Genomic DNA, 22039 nt, shown 5'->3' on the forward strand with positions numbered 1-22039 from the left:
ATGATACTTTTTACTGACATATATCAAATGTTATGGGAGACAATGCTTGGATTGTCTGAACCATGATCTCTGGAAGAAGTCCTAACTTCTGAGATCTCCTAATTTTCTGGTCTTAAGCCATATTCTGCATCGGTTTACCAAATATTTTCTCAGAGGACACACCCAACTCAGTACTTTATCCCTGTCACCCGAGGCACTGTTTAAGGCCTAAGGGTTGCAAAGCTTTTGTCCAGCTAGAGCTGATGTCCATGGGGTAGACTCCAGGGGAAAGACCAAAGTCAAGGCGGTCATAGAGGGTTACTGAATATCAGGCGGTGGGACAAGAAAATGATGGAGGTGAGTTCATTTTTATTTTTAAGAGGAAGAGATAGAAAAGGAAAGAATGGGGGCTAAGAAGGAGCAAAACAGGAGAGAACTTTTGTCTCAGAACTTGCTAAAAAAAAAAAATTCCAAATTTAAGAGTGCTACTCCAGTTACCACAGTAACCTGGAATTTAGGAAAAGAAATGATTGGCCCCTAAGCACATAAAAAAGCATCGGGAAAAAGCAAGTATTTCCAAATTAGTAATGGCATATAATACCCAATACCTAGTAATATTAGATCTTTGAAATCCCCATTGGGTAAGAACAAATGCCAGGCCAAGCATAGATGGAACATTAAAGCTGGTTATAATTGGTCTTAAACCTGGATTTGTTTCTGCCATGTAATTTTGGGCAAATTATGTAATGTTTTCTCATTTGGGATGAAAGGACACCAACACACTTCTCACACACAATTTAAGATGATTAAAAGGCAATCGGCCTAGAATTCAACACAGTGTGTTCCTTAGAATTGCTATATGATGCAGCATGGTGTTTCTGAGTGATGTTTGTAGGCTGATTTGTGATGACTGGGGAACCAGCTTTATTCGTTGGTTTACAGAGTAGACAATGACTGTATTTTGACCTCAGGGTGCCAAGGAGGGCACAGAAGTAAATGGGTTCCTGTTTTAGCACAGAATTGGACAACCATATAGTCATTTGTCTAATATATCAGCTTGTAACTAACAGTGAATGGCAAACCTGTTTGTTTACATGGCTAATTAACCGACTGACCAGTTTTCAGAGAAGTATTGTATACAGAGCTTAATCAAATGAGATTTGGATTGATGGCCAACAGCTGTGAGGTTGGCATAATGAAATGCCCTTCTTGAAGAAACACCTGTTCAAAGGACACCTTAGTATAAATGGTGACATTTGGAGATTTCTAAATTGTTTCTTTTGAAAATAAGATACTTTGGTGAATTTTGGTCACCTGTATTTCCCCAATCTGCATTTGTTTGTTGAAATTATTTGGGATTTAAGAACTTGTAAAGCATGCTTCCCACAGCGAGAAAGATTAACAGTGAGCAAATGACCTAAAATCCTGTGGAATTTGTATTCTAAAGTACTCCCCAGTATTGAAATGTGAAAATCTAGTCTGTTCCTCCCACTTGCCACTCAGTGTGCAGTCAGGCTGACTATGACTGACTATGATACCTGGCTATTAAATCACTAAAAGTTCTGAGTTGTCGGAATATTGATCGCTCATTTTTCTTGATCATGGTTTCCAAACCGTTCTGTCTAGACACAGCACAGATGCTTAGTATTAATTCAGCTCACAAGCAAAAGCTCTGTATCACACAGAACACAGGCTTTATTATTTACTTTGAAGATAAGAAATCTCCTTAGTTACCTAAGCTGTTACCTATGCAAGAGGACACTTAGACAACACAGACTTTCACTATATGACAGCAGCTGCTTCTTTGACTGCCTCGCCACATTCATACCCTCACTGCCCTCCAACACTCAGGTGCCTTGAGGTTTCATCGGATTGAATTTCCAGTTCTTTTCCCTGCCTTCTGTTTAATAAATGGGCTGTTGGTCTGGAGGCCTGAGGCCCTCAAGTCTCTGGGCTGCTGTTTTCTTTTCATCCTCCTTCTGAACTAATTACCTCTCTGAATTGTTGCATGGTATCTTGATGAAGAACACAGATGCCTTTCCCAGTAAAGTAAGTGCAAAGCATTGTGCAGAAATGAGAGATCAGTTTGTACGCTTTAAGGATGATTCCCTGGCTCAGACTAAAGACAGGTACCTTGGAGTTTTGTAGGGAAGTGACCACTATACATGATTACAGAAGGCCACCGTTGTTCTTTTCTACTTTGACCCACTGCTCCCAGGAAGCCACTACAGAGCCCTACACACTGTTTTAGGGACAGACAGGTATGAAGCATACCCGTAGGAGGCTCTGTAGATCTCGTATCTACAGCCATGCTCCATCATACTGATGGAAGGTTTCTAAGCAGCTGTCATAACTGGTTTGGAACCTGCATGAACTAGCAGCAGCCAGAGGCTCTAAGCTATTCTATGATTAACTTATTAGGGAAGACCAGACTTGCAAGGTGCAGGGGTAGGGATTTTCTTTGTCTCCAGCTGGAGAAGGTATATTGTGTGAAGGAGGTGAGAAGTACCACACAGAAGGGAAGCAATGGTAATAGAATCCCTCGGGCCCTTGACTGAGGTTCCCAAACACAAAGGACAAAGAAGAGGACATGAGTGCATCTGTGTGGTCTGTCCACACAGGGAAGGCTTAGGCTGAGAGCTGGGCATGCAAAGGGACTGACTTCCCATTAGATACAGTAACAACAAGTTCTGCTCCTAGTTACCCTCTAGTTCTTTCCATGTGAACTGAATGTTCTCTCCCATCATGAAACAGATTTGGCTCTGGTTTGATGACAATTTTCCTCATTGTTCGTGTCCCCGAGGAGAGATGCACTTCCAGACGGCCCTTGTTGAGGAATATGGCATAATAGGCCTGCAGCAAAAAAATGGGTATTGAAGATTAAACAGGAGTTGTATCTGAGACAGCTGTAGTGACTGACATTCTGTCACAAACACAGAGAAGCCAAAGGATGTCAGGTCCCACTCTAACATTCTGCTTCACTCACTTAGAATTGGCTTTCTCATTGAGCCTGGGGGCAAGGCTGGCATCCATCAAGCCCCAGCATTAATTCTGTTTCTCCTCCCATAATGCTGTGTTATAGGTTCTCATATAGCCATGTCTTACTGCTTACATAGATTCTAGGGATTTGAATTCAGGTCTTCATGCTTGCCCAGCAGGGGTCCTTACCTGTCAAGTCATCTAGACTTGATAAGGATGTATGAATTTTTTTTTTTTTAACCCATGGCCATTTTTCTTGTTGGGTAAAGGGTCAGGTCAATATATCACTATTAGTGTCAGTTTCTAATGCTCAACATAACAGCTCTGCTTACCTCTGTCCTCTAACTCACAGGACCTGTCAGGAAGCAAAGGTGTCAACAAAACTGTTCTCCTTGATACTCACAAGTGGGCAGCTGGCTTCTAGAAATGAGGTCTGACTCAACCTCATGGCATTTGAGTGTTTAGATTTTCATTTATCTCCAAGCTGGTAGAACAGATCACTGCCACAAACACATAACTTGTCTCTCACACTTAGGAAGAAGGAAGTCAATTTTCTATCCACCAACATGCCTGTTTTCTTCTTGTCTGTGTTACCATGGCAACCAGTGTGGTTTGGAAATCCAGTTATGAACTCCAGGGAGCTTGGGTGCAATCCTTGTTCCCAAAGCTGATGTTATATGCTCTCCCTCTCCTGTGTGGTACCAGGCAGCTACCATTCTGTGCTCCATATGTAACCGATGGTGGTTAATAAGGGTTCCACCAGCATTACCATCCCTTAAATAATCCACTAGATTGCCTAGGGAGTTATGTGTCCAATACACAATGCCGTGAAGATTAGCCTTTATCACCCCTTAGTGGAGCCACCATAAACTACTGACTCAAAAAACTGTTTTTAACTGATTGATTGATAAGGAAAGCACATTGAGGGCAACACAATCAAAAATAACCTTCTGGATATTTCAACCCTTAGCTTTCACAAATAAAATGTATCTACTTAGGCAGCCCTGATTCAAGCTCATGTGAACAATTATTACATGACTTTAAAAGCTAGATATTCATTATCATTAAATGTTTGTGTCATTAAAAATTTCATTTCGTTATTTATTATCTTCTTGTGTTAATTGTCTTAATACAAATACATTTTATTTTAAGATTTTGCCTGAAATCTGGTGATTTAACCCATTTATGCATTGCTAAGAAATTTGGAGCTGACAGATGTTTAATTATTGACAGTGGCCAAGGGGATGTGGAGAAATTTTCAGAATGTTTGGTTTGGTCCTCAGTATAATCTGAGTAACACTTGCAAAAGTGAGAAAAGATTTTTATTTTTCAGGATTAGAAGATGAAGATTTGGTAATACTCCTTTTTTATATCTACTCAATGATTATACTCAGTGAGAAGTTAAATACTACTTTTCTTCCTCTATGTGTCAAAAACATTAAGAAATTTTAAAATTATATATATATATATATGTATATGTATATGCACATATATAAACATATATATGTGCATATACATATACATACACACACACACACATACACACACACACACACACACACACACACACACATATATATATATATATATATATATATATATATGCATAAGTATGTGCATGTGAGTTTAGGACCCTGTCTATGCCCGAAGAGGGCATCACATCGGAGCCTCTGGAACAGGAGTTACAAGTGGTTATGAGCCATCCATTTGGTTCTTCTGAATGAACAGTAGGCATTATTAACTCTTGAGCCATCTCAGTCCCTTGAGAATGTTTCATGATGACTGATGTGGTCCTCACAATGTAAATGTATTTATGTTCTGCAGTCAAATCAGCTATAATCTACCATGCAATTTAAGGAGATACCATTTTATATTCATTGAGCTTCTTACTGATCTCATCTTCCTGCTTCCCTATCTCAGAGGTACCACTATTATGGGATTTATTATCCAGGGTTTTAAAAATTATTTTGAAGATACACATATGCATTTATAAATAATACACTCAGTGCTTTGTATAGAAACCTATGCAAGTGATACCATAGTGTGCTTTATGCCTTCTCTGCTACTTGGTTCTCATCCATGTTGTTTTATTAAGGTGTAATTCATCTCTTGCTACTCCAGCTTTCTACACCATTAAGCCAAAATACTACTTTACTAGACAAACATGTGGGTCCTTTTTCACTTATTTTCTATAAATAAGAACTGTTCCTTTGGGCTGTTTTCTGTATTTGTCTCACTGGGCACCCGTGCCATGGTTCTGATCTGTGTATTGGGTAGAATAGCTGACTTGTAGAAATCACATGTGGTCCACCTTAAAGAGTGGATTCAAAGCCAATACCAGAGCATGTGCATCAGTTTACTCTGTCCACAGCAGTAAGAACTGCCTTTAACAAAGGCCTTGTCAACACTTGGCAATATCGTGTTTCATATTCTATCATTCCAGTGGATATAAAATCTACCTCAGAACTTAATGTTTTAAAAAATATTTTTGCATCCACTGTGCTTTCTCTTATGTGAAATGCCTATTCAGATCTGTTCTTTTTTGTAAATGTTTATGTTGCATCTTGGTTTCTGAAAGTTGCTTTCATATTGTGGTTACTAGGTTTTCTGAAGTTTTCATTAACAATACCTTTTTAGGCAGATGCTTGCATTTTGTGGTTTTTGATGAGTGAGGGGTTTTTACTATTATGTGGTTATACTTACACTCTTGTTTTTCTTACTAAGTCTCTTTTAGGAGATCAGAAATATCCAATGTATGTATGTATGTATGTATGTATGTATGTATGTATGTATGTATGTATCTATCTATCTACCATTTATCTATGTATCATCTACCTATCAATCATCTATCTATCCGAATAACTTTTCATTGATTTAGAACTGTTTATCTATATCCACCTCTCTAAATAATATATATGTATATGTGTGTGTTTTTGTAGAAAGTGAGTGAGAAAAAGGAGAGAGAGAGAGGAGTGGGGTGTTCTTTCTATGTAGCCCTGACTGTCTTGGAACTCATAATATAGACCAAGCTGTCTCCAAAATCACAGAGATTTTCCTGCTTCTGTCTTCTGAGGGCTAGAATTAAAGGTGTGTGCCACCATGCTGAGCTATCTCCTGCTAAAAGTTTTAAATTTATTTTTCTTTTCATATTTACACTTTTAATTTTCTGGAAACTTATTTTTCAGTTTGACATAAAGTAGAAATTGTTTTATTCTTTCTGGTATAGAAACCAATGACCCTGGAATCATTCAAGGAATGCCTACTGTTTTCTTAATGATCCAGGATGCCACCTATTGGTAAATATCACATCCAGTCTCCTCTATTCTGTATTACCAGAAAAGAATTTCCCAGGAATGAAAACATTACTATACTCTAAATCTCTGACTTAGAAGGAGCAATATCTGGTACAGCAACACATCCCACCATATTCTCCCATTTTAGGAGTTTGAGTGGATTTTGATTTTTTTCTATAAATTAAAAACAAAACCTAATATGTAATGATTCGCAAGAAAGACAAGGTGGTATTCTTACTGAAATTAAATTTGTATATCATATTAGAGAGAATTGACATAATTTTTATAATGAATTTTTCTCTACTAACAAGATGAATGTGTACACTCATTGAGGATGACTTTAATGGCTTTCAATAAAACTTTACAGTTATCTCATTTATGTCTAACTTTTTGTTTGTTTTTAAAACACAGGTCCTTTTGTTATCTAGCTACTTGTTCTTTTGTGGCTGCAGCAGAGAGATGGATGCATATGAAATTGCATCAAGACCACTAATCAATGTCTTTTTACAGATAGACTGTTTCTTCCTCTTAGTTCACGAAGTGTTTTTTTTTTTTTTTTTAAAAATCATGAATGCTGTTAAATTTCACCAAGTGTTTTTCTTAAATCTCTTATGACAATTTCAAGATTTTTAATTTTTCAAATATTAGATTATAATGGCATTTCTTAAGAATTCTATTTATGCATTTACTTATTTTGTGAATGTGTTTGTGGACATGTGGGGGCACATATCTACCATGGAGTGATGCATGAAGCAAGATTCAGGAGACAATTTGTAGGAGCCAGTTCTCTTTTTCCATCACATGGACACTAGAAATCAAACTCAGGCAATACATCAGACAACAAGGGCCTTTGCCACTGGGTCATCTCACAAGCTTCTCCAAGCATTCTTGAGATTCTCAAGGTTATAGAGTGCTTGCTCCTCTTAACTAATCTCTTGTTATAGGCTTAATTATGTTTTAGAGAAATACATTAAGATTTTATTGCCTACTAGTAATTACTCAGTATTAAAATCTAACAACTTTTGGAAGACCTCCAATCAAGACCTGGGAGATAGCTCAGTTGTAAAATACTTGCTTTGTAAGAATGAGGACTTCAACCCCTAGAACCTACACTTAAAAAAAATCCTGGGGAGTGGCACATGGCTATAATTCTAGCGTGGGAGTGGTGGAGTGGAAACAGGCAGATTTCTGGGGTTTGCTGGCACACACATGACATGCACCTGTACACACACACATGTGCCTCTGTGCGCGCGTGCGCGCGCGCGCACACACACACACACACACACACACACACACTTATCTAATAAGAATGACACCATCTCATTTATAAAGGTGTTTTCGTATCCAAAGATGTATTTGTACAATAGTACAAATAGTAACAGCTATGAATCTTTTCACTGAGAATGGCCAGCTTTGGTTAACCAAGATGGTAGTCAAAATGAGTGACTCAACTCTGGACTATAAAACCAATTTAATGGTGCTATTGAAGGTAGACACTTAACCAACCAAGCATCTCAGATGAGCGTCTCCCCACCTCCTAAAGGTACTATTTAAAAGTGAGGAAGAAAAGTCTGATGAAGGAGCTGTGAGGATACCTGTCCAGTTTGCCTCCGTTTTCTCCTGGGTGGTGCTGATGTCCCTCCACTTCCCAAGAGAATGATTCCAGACTCATTCTTTGTACTGAAGGATAGAGTAATTTCGGTTCCAACACCAATGGATGCTGGGGCAAGCTCCACAAAACCAGGCTTGGGGAAGCTAACTGTGTAAACATTCTGTAGGAAAACAAACAAACAAACAAACAAAGAGAAAACATTAGAGATGAAGGGTTAAATTCTCCACATACCTCCTTCCTCAATACATTCAACATGATCATAAAAATAGTGTAATTTTAGGGAGCATGGAATCTATAGCCACATTGAAAGCTTAAGAGCAATTGAAGAAATAATGTTTCAAATACAATTAATCTTTTGAACAATTCAGTTTACAATTTAAAGTATATGGTCCCTGATTTAAATATGTAATTATTGACATAAAATGTGGAAGAGTAAGTAGTTTCTTTTGGTTTAAATATACCTTGCTGTCTTTCTTGAATCTCTTGGCTATGTAGTATTAATTATTATTTTATGCTTCAAGTTGTGTGACCATGATCTATATCCACATTATTCCTCATGATGAGCCCATGGGAAAAAGTTCTTTAATATCAAGAGTACAAATATTCTCTAGACTATTTTCTAGAGCTAGATCCTAATTTTTGAAAATAAATTTAATATTTCACATCTTTTTTCAAAATAATACCAATATTTTGTTGCTAACCATAGAATTCATATACTTGTGTTTCAGAGACGACCCAGTACAAAGTGACCCATTTCTCAAAACCATGCAGAAAGCATGTAGCCTTCTAGAACTCATCAGCTCATTCACACAATCTTTCACAACCTTGTCTAAGTCATTCTTTTTATATTTAGACTAGATCACTTCTTTACATTTTTAAAGATTTTATTATGTTTATGTGTGTGTGTTGGGGGGTGTACCCATAGATACAGGGCCCATAGAGGCCAGAAGAGGACTTTGGATCTACCTTGAGATGAAGTTAGAGGCAGTTGTGAGCCATCTGCTGTGAGAAGTGTAGGCAGCTCCTCTGCGAGAGCAGTACAGGTCTGCAACTATTGAGCTACTGCTCCATTCCCACAACATCTCTTTTCAAATATGTAAGTTTGTCTGCCAGTAAATATAGTTTATCATCACTTTTTTGTTTTGTTTTGAGACAGGGTTTCTCAGTGTAACAGCACTAGCTGTCTTGGAATACGCTTTGTAGACCAGGCTAGCCTTGAACTCTTAGAGATCGGCCTGCTTCTGTCTCCCAAAGTGCTGGGATTAAAAGTGTGTGGCACCAAACCGTTTTATCATCAGTTTTTAAAAGCTGGAGGAATTCTAACATTTGAAAGTGCTGGCATTTGTTTCAGCGAGATCACGCCATTGGACTTTTAAGGTACTTAAAATATTCATTTTTAAAAGGATTGTGTTTTTCTGGAGGAATGGAAAAAATAAAGAAAAGAAAAAGCCCTTTAATGTGAGCTACCCCCAACTCCTGCACCCCTGAACAGGGTTTCAGGTCCAGTAAAATAGTACAGGAGTTGGTAAAATGTATAATCTACTTTCTATTCTGATTTTCAAATTTCACAGTTTCAGATGGTTCAGATGAAATACGGTGCAGATTTTTAAATAGTCATTGATATCAAATTTCTGCCTCTTATTTTAGCCAAATATTTCCCTATTGTGGAATGCCTTTACAAGGCGTCTTTATCTTACATGGGGTGTCTTTCTTTACATTGTGCATGTGCTGTTCAGCTCACTGCTCTGGACAGTTTCTACTCTTATGCGTCTTTGAAGATTTTAACTCTCTGTAAGTTTTTCTTTAAGAAGACAGTATGGATCCTTAGAGTACTCATTCTTTCTGTATTTCTCCTTAAGCTTGGAGTGGGAGTCTATGGTCACTTCACACAGAGCCTGCAGCTATGAACAATGAAGACCCAGACAGGTCTGTCCCAATCTTGAAATCTCAAAACTCAGGAGGCAAACCCAATCTTCTCTCTATTTCCCTGTCCTCTCTTCATTTCACTGAACTCCACTGGAGTGATTCAAAATGAACCATTGTATCAGAGTGGGAAATTAAAAATTTGCATTTGACATATTCATCATTTTCTTATTTCTCATCACTATAGAATTTCCATAAAATTATTGTGACTAATTTATGGTCACTTTTCATTGTGTTATAAATATTTTAAGAGGGGACAGTGATGCCTTGGGTCTTTCTCACATTGACTGGCTGGAATTGAAGAGTCACTACTGAGCACTCATTTCCAGGCTGCACTTGCAACAAAAAAAGAGATTCTGAGATATGAGAGATTGTACGTTCTCATCATTTGAGTTTTTGCAGAATTGGACAAGATATGAAGACAGTGTCAAGGCTGTGGACAAGGTCCTGTACCTTCGTGAGATGGTGGACAGTGTCTGTGTAAACTACTAACATGTTTTAGAAAAGGTAATCAAGCTATGTAATGTGCAAATGTGAAATGGATTTAGGAAAGATGACAAAAATTAGAAGTGTTACTGAAAAGGAAGATAGGACAAACCAGAATTTCTATTCATATTAAAGATACCTGCTATACACTCAAAGTAATATACACTTTGGAAAATGGAGCACAGCTTTGGCTCTTCACAATACTATTTACATTGAAGTGGTTTATAGAATGCTTCTGCCTTCCTGGGTCTTTTAGGCATAATTAAGAAGAGGTCAGTACAAAACTAAAATATATCAACAAAGGAACAATTCTAGCAAAAGCACTCACATTAAGTAAATGAAGTATGACATGAATATGTTAAAGAACCTTTAGAAATAAACCAACCTCCAGCAAACAGCCTTTGGTAACACCAACGTAATTGGGGCTACTGAGTATATTGTATGGCGTCCTTGAAATTTCAATGTCTTTGAGGCAGCCGGAATATTTCTTCACATTTACTTCTGGCCTATTGAGTAGTCAAATGGAGAACAAAAGCAATACCATTAGACTGGTAGCAGTGTAGTCTTTGAGCACCGGGAGGAAGCCATGAGGAGCACACATACACACGCAGGCATGCACGCACACATGCACGCAGGCACACACACACACCTACACACACATCCACACACACACACACACACACAAGCACATGCATGTCTATCACAGGGCACATGCACACACTTGCACTCTACAAGCTGTGCTTTTCATTATGTGAGAGTTAGGTTGAGCGGATGTTGACATCACTGTGTACACAGAATTCCGATATCATTTTCTCTCTAAGAAGAGCTGCACTCACAGCACTTCAATCCGAGGCCCAGAAATCAACTGACTTATTAATGCTTCATGCACATAATGAAATAAGTGCTTCTTGTTTCCACTAAAGAGCAGATAATTGTGTGGGCAGAATAATTCAATTATTTACGAAAAGCTCTTTAAAATCTTGTTCATGGTTTAGGAAATATATTTGGAAATGTTTATTTGAAATAATGCTGAAGCTAGAGAGGTATGTGTGTGTGTGTGTATGTGTGTGTGTGAGGACTGTGCATATGTGAGAATGTGTGTGTGTGAGACTGTATGAGAGTGTGTATATGTGTGTGCATGTGTATGTGTGTGTGAGTGTATATGGGTACATGTGTATATGTGTGTATGCCTATGAGTTGTGTGTGTGTATGTTTACATGTGCAAGTTTGTATGTGTGTGTGTATGTGTGTACATGTGCGTGTGCATGTGCTTGTGTGTGTGTGTGTGTGCCATAACAAAATAAGGCAATCTAATGCAATATAGTTCTTCTAATGTGGTTGATGTCTTCTGCACCTAAACCACATTTAAATGCTTGCTTTCTGCTCACTACATCGGATGACACAGCAAGGACCTAATAGATTAGAAACTAATTCCTTGTCTTTGACTCTCACATGCCGCTCGGATTTATTATTTGATATTGACCAAGTGATCTGATTTCCTGAGGATTCCATGTTTGTATGTGTAGGTAGGCATGGTGACAATGACAGCAGCGCTTGTGTTTTCTATGAACAAGTCTGGATGTAATGCAGAGCACAGCACATCTAAATGCGCAATTCATACCTCCTGACAGGGCATGCACAGTGATGACATCTCTTGAGTCTGTGACTGCTGAGCTTTCTTTGATGGTGGACATACTCTGTTCTATACTGTCCAGTTTAGTCATTTACTGTGTCCCAGGCATCTGTGACTACTGGGACTTGCAGGGTTGTTTGTGCCTAAGGGGAGTTGAGTATTTGTGTATGCGTGTGTGTGTGTGTGTGTGTGTGTGTGTGTGTGCATGTGTGCCTGCGTGCACTCAAGTTAAATGCTCACAGTGGCTAGTTAGTAGTTACTACATTGAGCAGTGTCAAAATATAAGGGTAAAATTGTAATTTTTCATTATGTAGTGTTGATGAACATCTGGAAAGTGTCCAATTGACACCAATATTGTACTTGATAGGCTAATGATTAATTCTCCTCTCATCGTCCCTTGATGCCAAGTTTCTCGTTTTCATCTTTATAAAAGACACATGGCACGAAGAAAAGCAGGTGGGGAAGCAAATTAGACCCTGGCAGTCTGTACCAGGTGATTTATTCCTTGTCAAGTATTTGTTCTCTTCTCCACTCCTACCCATCTCTCTGGAACTTCCTTATTTCCTTTGATCATTTCCTCTGGCTCCCAAGGTCTCTTCCTTCTGTTCTTTTAGTCAGTAATTATGAAGAGCACTGCCAGCTTGCGGGAAGGGATCTAACTCATCACCATGTATAAAGTGAAGGGGATGGTGGATTTCACTTTTGGAGTTGCTTATTTGCTTCCCAATCATGCTTTAGAGGAGGATAGATCGATTTGGGGGGTTGGGGGAGTTGTATTAATTAAGTGAATCACTCCAACAGGTTTATTGTTTCATGAAAATTCCAAGGTTCTTTTCAAAGTGTACTGATTCAGCAAGTTCAACCCTAAGACAGTCTCAGGGATGAGTCATGGTATGGTGGTTTGCTTTCCTATGGTGACCACAGGTATCTTTCCCGAGGCTTACCACTCATGCACAAATATTACAAGGCTACACAGCGCTACCCTGGAGTTTTATTTATCTGTATTTCCACTGCATGCTCAATCTTTGCCTTTTACCCATCTCTGCAAACAGGGCCTAACTAGTCTCAGGATGATGTGACGAAAAAATGACTTGTTTTCATTTCCCCATCTTATATGTTTTCTAGTCTCTGATATTAAAATCTGGTCTTGGCTTTAAACTAAACTTCCTGGATCTCTTTAGCTTTATTATCTGCTGTTCCGAAATCTGGCAGAAACAGGCTCTGAAATGCCAAAACACCTTTGGCTTTGGGCAGGGTCAGCCAGCCAGCCACCTCTCCAGGATCTGATCAGCCACTTACAAGAGTGCTAAATCTCACTAATATCTGCCTGCAGGGAAGGTTGCAAAGACCATCTTTAATCTCTCCATGCTTAACTCAAATATTTATTCTTCACATTTGTCTCCATAGATAATGTTATATATGGCAATAAACAAGTGGCTTTGAAATAGGTGCAGTGGCCATGTAAATGCATATTTGCAGGCCTGCAAAAAGCAAGAAGGTAGCTTGCTGAGCACAGGTGGCTTGCTGAGCAAGCAGCAAGGGAGGTCAGAGTCTAAGAGTCTGCTTTAGGAGCCATCTTAACATGGTTCCCCAGAATTAGACTATGCCCATAAACTTGACTGACCAGCATGCATCCTGCTGGCCACCAGGCGGCACTGTGCCAAGTGTTTGAACAAGTAAGCAGTGAAATCCCCTTAGGGCTGGAGAAACAACAGAGGTAGACTGATGGTGGGCAAGCAGCAGCCTCTTTGTAAGTGCTGGGAAGCATGAGGGCTCTTGCAGCACGCATTGTTTGCTCATGAAATCTACTGTGGAAGCAATTGCATTGGTGTTGCTGTGTTTCTGCAATGTGCTGCTACCACAAAGCCACATTTCCCCAGCCATGCACTCGAAGAAGGCATGCATAAATTTAAATTTTACCTTGCTTTCATACTAAGCCAAAGGGAAGAGAGAGAGAGAAAAAAAATTTACTTGTAATTGCATTTTCATTTAATAAAACAACAAACTTTCATAATAAATTTGGTTAAAGACCCATCTCACAGAACAGGATATTTAAAGGATAAAGGATGCAGAACAGTCCAATATCCTTGAAGGAAGTGAAACCAGAATTCAGAGATGGCCACCACTCCCCAAACATTACTCCCTAGACATTTTATTTTGGAATATGAATTAAAAGTTCTTATTTTTATTGATATGCTGTATGAGAAAGTGCACCATCATGGTATTTATGACTAGTTTATGAATACTGACTCTCAAGAAGCTCAAGCTATATGGGAAAATAATTTGTGTTTACCACATCATCATACAGAGGTTCTGACTGCACACACACACAAAAAGGTGTATTCGTGAATACATTGTCAATCACAAATATGTATTAGACTATTTTGAAATAGAGGGCCATGCTATAGCAGCATTATAATTTAAATTGCTGAATGGAGAAAGTAACAAGTAACACTGCAGTGATAAAGATTCGGAACATAAACAGTTCCCCAAAATACACCCAAGATACTAAACCATCCTCAATAAATTAATTCATGACGCGTTTGTGGGTATTTCAAGAATTCACTTTCTGATAGTAAAAATCATCACTAGACTAAGTGAAGTATTTTAGGTAGTCTTATTGCCTACATTTAATTCATTCTGAATATTGTTAATGATTTTCTAAAGTAAATATTGGGTTTTAATAAGTACTAGGTCACCAGTGTTTGGTACGCTGCTTAGCACGTGGTAGGTATTCATGTGTCAAATGCTTGTTTAGAAAAAAAATCTACTAAGAGATAACTACATCACTATTGACTTGGTACTTCAGAATCATATTACTAACAAATAAATATAGTGATATATGTGTGTATGTTATATATAGCATATATATATTGCATATGAATATGCACACATGACCTGTAACATGAAGCTTATCAATATACATTATGAAAGATTGGCAATTAGACAATTTCCTGGTCTAGGAGTAGATTTTGGAAAAATCAACTTCAGTTGATATGAAACTGATATATAAAATGAGACCAAGGTTCCTCTGTTTAGGGACATGTTTATGAAAAATAGGGAGCTAACTGCACCCATGATTTCCCATAATAACATTCTAAGGCTTTTCCAGATGTAGTACTTTTATTGAGTATAAACACCTTTATAGGATTTTCATAATCTTTATAAAACACCAACAAAATGCCAAAAACCAAATCTGAAAAAAAAAAAAACCTCAAAACATGATAATCTGAGAGTGTCGTAACTATTCACAGATTAGCCAGGTAAATTCATTCCACTTTAGTCAGGTTCATTTAACATATAGTATGTACTATGTACTCTAAGGGATTTGTTACTCATGTTTTGTTTTAATCAATAAATTAATATAACATTGCATGGACTACTTTCTGACTTTTTAGTTCCTGTTTCTGAACTAAGAGCTAACGATGTCTCTCTATCCTGCTCACTACAGAGCACATGATAAATCTCTAAAATGTTGGAATAGGCATGTGAGTAATGAAAGTCATTTAGTGTTGCATATGTGGGAAAGCTCCACTATGTTATTATGATGCTAATGCTTAGCAATAACATAGATTATACTCCCAGCACCCTGAACACAAACTAATTTTCAGAAGCCTGCACATGTCAGAATGCCATTCTCTCTGGTGACTGTTCACAGAGAACAGCAATTACAAGACTCTCATTCAACTTCGGCTTCCACCTTTAATTACTTTCTTAATTCTTTTCAGCAGGTATACATAGAGAAATAGCAATTCCAATTTATCTCTTCAACAAAGATGTCAAATTAATCCCCAGTTTCCAAATCCTTGCGTTGTTCTTACATGCAACATGATTTTTTTGATTAGTTCTTTCTATAGCAAAAGGTTATATGACATTGCTATTGTAATTAAACTTCACAACTCTAGTGACACAATGGCCATTTAATTAAAACTTTCACTTTAAATATACACTAGGTTACCTCAAGTTTCTCAGAGTTGGCAGGCCACCAAAATATATTTTGTCATCTGCTTTCAAGTCAAGACCGAAGTTGTTTCCAGAAGATGAAGTGGCTATATTCTCCTCCTGGTTAGTATCAATGTCTACTATTGATATGTTGGCTGCAATGGAGATAAAATTTTTCCATTTAATTGGCGCAAGGTCCATCATAGCTATGTTCTTGTTGACAAATGGAGATACATTCAGTCTAAATTTTTAATAGATATTGGTATTCTTTCAGTATGTGTTATGTTTTACACACACACACACACACACACACACACTATAGCAATAGCATAAATACAGTATATTATTGAAACATTAGCACTGGAGCTGAAAAGTAATGGCTTCCACACAATGAAGGCAAATCAGTGGATGGCTATCAACAAACCACTTGACATGGTTTCTCATACTAAGGAAATTAGTATTGTTTTCACAGGACTATCTAACTAGGATCAGATAACCAAGAATGTTTCAACTCTTGGCCTCTTACTGTGAATTTCAGCCTCTTTAAAACTACTGAGGTTTCTGTACATTGGCAAAGTGTTATTTTCTTGTATAAAATCATAGCACATGCAAGTGGAGAATGTGGATGTTTAGCTTCATGAGTCAGCAAGACCCACATCTCAAAGTAAAACACATTTTAGGCTAGGAGGCAGTGTTGTGAGTGCTGTACTGTCCTTATCCCTTATTTCTCTTAGATATCAAAGGATTTTCTCATGTGGAGAGGACTAGCATATAGACAGAGGGAAGAACTCACATCTCTGCTGAGACTCATGGTTTAGAAAATAAATGGGAATTCTTATATCGCCAGTTTTCCTCACTCATTTCTTAAGGGTCAGGCTAGGCTCCTTCAGAGTGATATGATTTCTGGGCATGCTATATATACACTTAGCTTAGACCTAACCTTCAAGTACGCCATATGTTGTGGGTCCTTGATTGAGACATAAGCTCATTTACATGACAGATTTGCTTCTGCATCTTTGCTGGTGGAGGATCTGAATCAGTTTGGGTTTGGAAACGGGCATTTGAAACAAATAGAAGGGACTCTCTAAATGTTCAGTGCTTGAAATGTTATTTCCCTGGATGTCCCTGATTCAGATACACATGACATACACTGCGTCGAACAGTATTAAACATATATCCCAGTGCTTGGCCGCCCAGATCTTTAAGTATGCCGATATGCACATCAGTGCTACAAGACAGGGGTACAGGTGAGTTACTTCTCAAATCTGTTTGGACATCCAAGATTATTATAATCTCTCCATTTGTCATCATTTAGAATTGAGATTATTTGGAAAATAGCAAAATACAAAATTCCATTGTAGCCTACAGTGCTACTCAAAATCTTCAATACAATCAAATATCATCAGCACATAAAAATGACCTCCAAACCTATTAACATCTTAAAACCTCAAACTCAAACTCATCTGCCCCCATCCCCTTCTCTCTTGTGGAAATAGGCTCTCAGTGTATTGCTTTGACTGACCTGTAACTGAATAAGACCAGACTGGCTTTGCACTCCCAGCAATCCCCCTGCCTCTGCCTCTTGAGTGCCTGAATTAAGTGCATGTACCACAATGCCTTACAAAAGTCCACTTTTATAAAAAGTCAAAAAACAAACCAAACTAGATAAACCACCATGATGGAATGACTGTCTGTCTCATTAAGATATATTTAACAAATCATTATTCAAAATTTTAATTAATTTTATATATTTAATTACCTTTACACTTATAATTAGCTCTATATACCCATATACCTCTTAGACCAGTCTGGCAGCTAAAGAAAAGAGATTTATGGAACTGTTTTTAAGACTTCTATACATTATCCTTTGTTTGTTTGTTTGTTTGGGTTTTTTGTTTGTTTGTTTTTCGTTTTTTAATTCAGATCACAAAGAAGGCCTTAAGCACTGCTATTCACTGAAACATGAAACTTGTCTTTCTCTGTAGACTTGGGGTTCATGAAATGGGATTGTGCCTCTGTCACTAACAAGCCAGTGATTGGATGTGCTTTTCTTCCTTATCTGTGAGAGAGTGTATGCAGTTTTAGGAGCCAATCTCAAAATCAAAGAGCATCAGCACATTGCAAGTGGAACTCAGCAGCCCCAGAGCTGACTCTGGTGAAGATGTAGACTGGCATAGTTTTACTCTCCTGACAGCTGTTAGGAAAGCTAGGGGTGAAGAAGCTTACGGTAGGTAATGTTATGCTTGCCATAAGTTTCTATTTACAGAATATGAAAATAGCTACCCACACAAATTCAAGATTTGGTGGGTTTAGCCATCAATTTTATGAGTGTGCAGGGAAAAGAGGGTGCTGTTGTGTAAAACACAGAGTGGAGGCTTAGCATGTAATCTTACAATCATCTCTGTGCTATTATGCACTGTTTCTACCTTGGTAATCCTTTTCTTCACCAAATCCAACAGAAACCTAAATAGTTATTCTCAGCTTTGATCCCCTTTCAGTGCATGTGGGGAACCACATTTCTATGGATGGCTGTGGGGCCACTCAAGACCTAAGGAGGGTGAGGAAGGAAGGATTCTGCATGTCAAGAAACAATCATTTTACAAACAAACAACAATCTATGCCATGGTCACTGATGAAAAGCGGTGCCTACATTACTGGAATCTTACCTCACCTCATCTCAGTACTTAGTGTCCTCCAATCTTAAAGCCTTCTGGAATTCCTTCTCTACTTGCCTTTCAGCCAGTGCCTGAGCACCGTGAAGCCTTACCATAGTTCCAGTGAAATGTTTGGTGCTGCTAGTGTTTCTTTTGTTGTAGGAACTTTCTTCTTTTGCCTCTAGTTTTTCTTGCCTCTAAGGCACTGTATTCTTTGAGTACTTAGGAGTTACTCATATTCTCTAATGTTCCTTCCCTTGTTCACCCCTTAGTTTCAGCCAAGAGTAAATTCAAGTTAATATATATTTATAGTATAAAAACAACTCCCCAAAATGTTTATGCCTGGGCCTTTATTGCTCTGAAAATTCATTTGCAATAAGTGATACCATAGTTAGCGTTTTGTTTCAATGCTAAACATTTCCTGAACTAAAGTGGGAAACTTTGTACTCTCAACCATACATGGATCATTTTATTTGGTGGCATTGTTACTCCTAGCCAGGCTCTTAAACTAGAAGTCACCCCCAGCATTCACAGCTGATAAAATCAATACCTATACTGATATGCTTATTTTACATAAATACATCAGTTATGTTATTTAAATAGCTTTAGATATAGTCGACTAACTGACATATACTTTGCCTGTGTTTAAAGTGTACAGTATGACAGAATTTGAACTATCCATACACTCATGGGATACACTACTTTTCAAGAAAGTGAATGTTATTTGTCCCTCTAAAAGTCTCCTTGTGAGGTTGTTTTGTGGTTCCATCTTCCCATCCGTCTTCTGACATAGCTTGTCACCCAGAGCACTCATATACTTTGTGTGGCTATTGATGGGTTCGCATTGTCCATGTAATTTAAAAAAAGTTCTCCAGTTTGTCTAACCTATATCATTTATTATTTTTATCCATTCATTTGTGTTATGTTAATAGTTTTTTAGTTTTTGTGGTCAAGTAGTATTCTATAATATGTATTTATAACAACTGATGTATGTATACTCAGGCTGATGGATGTTCAACTTGGCTTCAGCTTTTGAGTTTCACAAATGGAAATGACATCAATATTTGGACCAATGATTTGTTCATATTCATGATTTCAAAGCTCATGAGGGGAAGAAGAATGGTCCATTCTGGTCTACAGGGCTGGTGAGTTTACACAGTGTGCACCAGGGGAATGCCATCTTCCATTCTTCAGTTCTGCATCTTTGCAGCACTGGGTATGACTGAGCTTTTAAGTTTTAGATATCCCGGTATTGTGGGTGGTGTTCCTTTTTTGCATTTCCCTAGGTCAAATCCCACTGTGACCCTCACTTCATAGTCATGTATGTACTCTTTCAATGCTTAGTGACTACATTCTTCCACTGAGATTTCATTTCTCAACCATAGGTAATAAATAAGAAGTCTGCCCTGGTTTGCCTTTTGTTAATTATTTGTTTATAACCATCATTTCATTTTCTATTGTGGCTCCCATACTCTTCTCCTTAACATGAAAGATAATTCACATTAATTAACCTGCCAGAATAATAAAATCCTTTAAAAGTATCAGAGAAGATGTATTAGAGATGCAAAAACACATGGAACACCAGACACCTATACAGTTTTAATACAACAAAACTGGCACCTATTTCATTTGAGAAATGGGTGACTGGAGGCCAGAAAACAATGTAGCAGGAGGAGCTCCTGAGTCAGTCTGAGAATCCAACTTGTCAACAACCAAAGTACGTGGGACTTAATATGGTTTCCTTTGTACGGTGATACTGTGGAGACACAGCAGGGAAAGTAGCAGTTTGCTTCACTTTGTGAAGCCCCCAGGAAAAAGTGAGATGGGGGTATGTCAGAAGCCATACTCCGAATGTAGACCAGAAGGAGCTTGGCAAAGCGGAGACTAGCAACAGTGGCCCGGGGTTCAAAATGCAGGGCAGAAATGATGCATAAGACACTGTTGAGGTTCAGGACTGTCAACGTTCTGCTTGATTTCTGGACCCCAGAGAGGTGATAATGTACGTTTAGTGGGAGCAGGCAGTGACTGAGCTACAATAAACTGGAAGGCTCACTTAATGACTTTGACATTTACAGAGTACTATAATTTGACTTTTTGATTTCTTGTTTCAGTGAATAGAATTAAAAAAACACAAGAACAAGATAATTACAGTAATCGATATATTTCCAAGGTGACAAAATATGGAAATTATACTCTAAGAAGTTGACTCATCCCACACCCCTGGTTTTACCCATGGATTTATGTAACTAACACACTGTCATCTTTAGAACTTGTAGCACTAGCCTGCCTAGTGTAGGGATCCTGTGCTTTCTTATGCCTTCCCCACAATACACATTGAACTTTCCCTCTAACTTGTCAGTCTCCGGCCTCTTGTTTTCTCCTGTGTTTCATCATCTGGAGAGAATGACCTCAGAATGCCCATGTCTCATAGTATGCACCTCTTGCTTGCGTTGACTCTTCCCCTCCACCCTGCCTTGGATTGGGTCCTGCATTCCTTAGGACTCTCACTGTAATAGTAACAACTCCTCTCTTTGTTATTTGGCGTACTCTCTTCTGGCCCATTCTTCACAGCCTACCATCATGCTGAAGAATGGCTCACTCATTCCTTCAAAGAAAAATTACCAAGTATTTACGGCATGCTAAAAACTGATGGAGAACACTGGAACGTTCTCTCACCTCCTGCCACCTGCCCTCCAACTCCACATTCACATGGTCAGCTACTGTCTTTTACTTCCTTTTCTGAGCCAGTCCTCCTTCAGAATCAGTTTGTTGTTACAGCGCCTACCTTCCCATAGTCCTTTGCACCCTAATGAGCCACTGCTAACTAACCTCTCCTGTAATCATACTGCTACCATTTGTTACAAGGATTATTATGGCTTCCACATTTCTACTGATGATGATGAATCCTTTTGCTTTTATTTCCTGTCAGCATTCTATGATCTAGGATTAACCAAATTCTTCTTCCTATTTCTTTGAGACAAGGTCTTATGTAACCACGGCTAGAACTTACTGTGTATTTAAGGATGGCCTTTAACTCCTTACTCTGCTGTTTCTCTCTCCCCACTGCTGGGATAACAGGCTGTGCACCATGCCCAGCTATTCATTCTTTGAGGAAATTCTTTCTTTTCCTCTTTTAACATCAGGCTTTTCCAAGGGATTCATTTCATCTTTCTCTGATTATTTCTCTATGGTTCCCTTTACAGGGTCTTTATTTAATTACTCTTTCAATACCTATGTTCTTCAAAGAGTGAAATTACTAAATGGCTAAAGTTCTTTTCTTAGCTCATAGGTCTATGAAGAGACTTGCTCTGCTATCTAAATATAATTCAGTAATTTTCTACCATCATTTATCCTACTCAGCTATTGATAGTTATTAGTGTGTCTGCTAACATGTGTCTGGCAGAAACATTTCTATTGCATTAGGTGGATTTTGCAAGAAAAGATATTTGGTAAACACCTAATTAACTGCCCTTACTGAACTACACTGAGTTCTTATGACTTGTGAGCACCATTTCTCTCTTACATGGGGATGAAGAAT

The 22039-nt window shown here is 38.2% G+C and overlaps 1 protein-coding gene across 1 annotated transcript in view; it reads right to left on the reverse strand.

The window, feature by feature from the left end:
- The window catches only part of Lama2 (laminin subunit alpha 2), a 564428-nt gene that overhangs the window by 22827 nt on the left and 519562 nt on the right, over positions 1-22039 (reverse strand). The window contains 4 exon segments of the mRNA XM_051175465.1: positions 2684-2832; positions 7847-8023; positions 10658-10778; positions 15864-16002. Of these exon segments, the coding sequence (XP_051031422.1) occupies positions 2684-2832; positions 7847-8023; positions 10658-10778; positions 15864-16002 (586 nt within the window).

This window comes from Phodopus roborovskii, unplaced genomic scaffold, assembly GCF_943737965.1.
Source record: "Phodopus roborovskii unplaced genomic scaffold, PHOROB, whole genome shotgun sequence".
Lineage (NCBI taxonomy): Eukaryota > Metazoa > Chordata > Mammalia > Rodentia > Cricetidae > Phodopus > Phodopus roborovskii.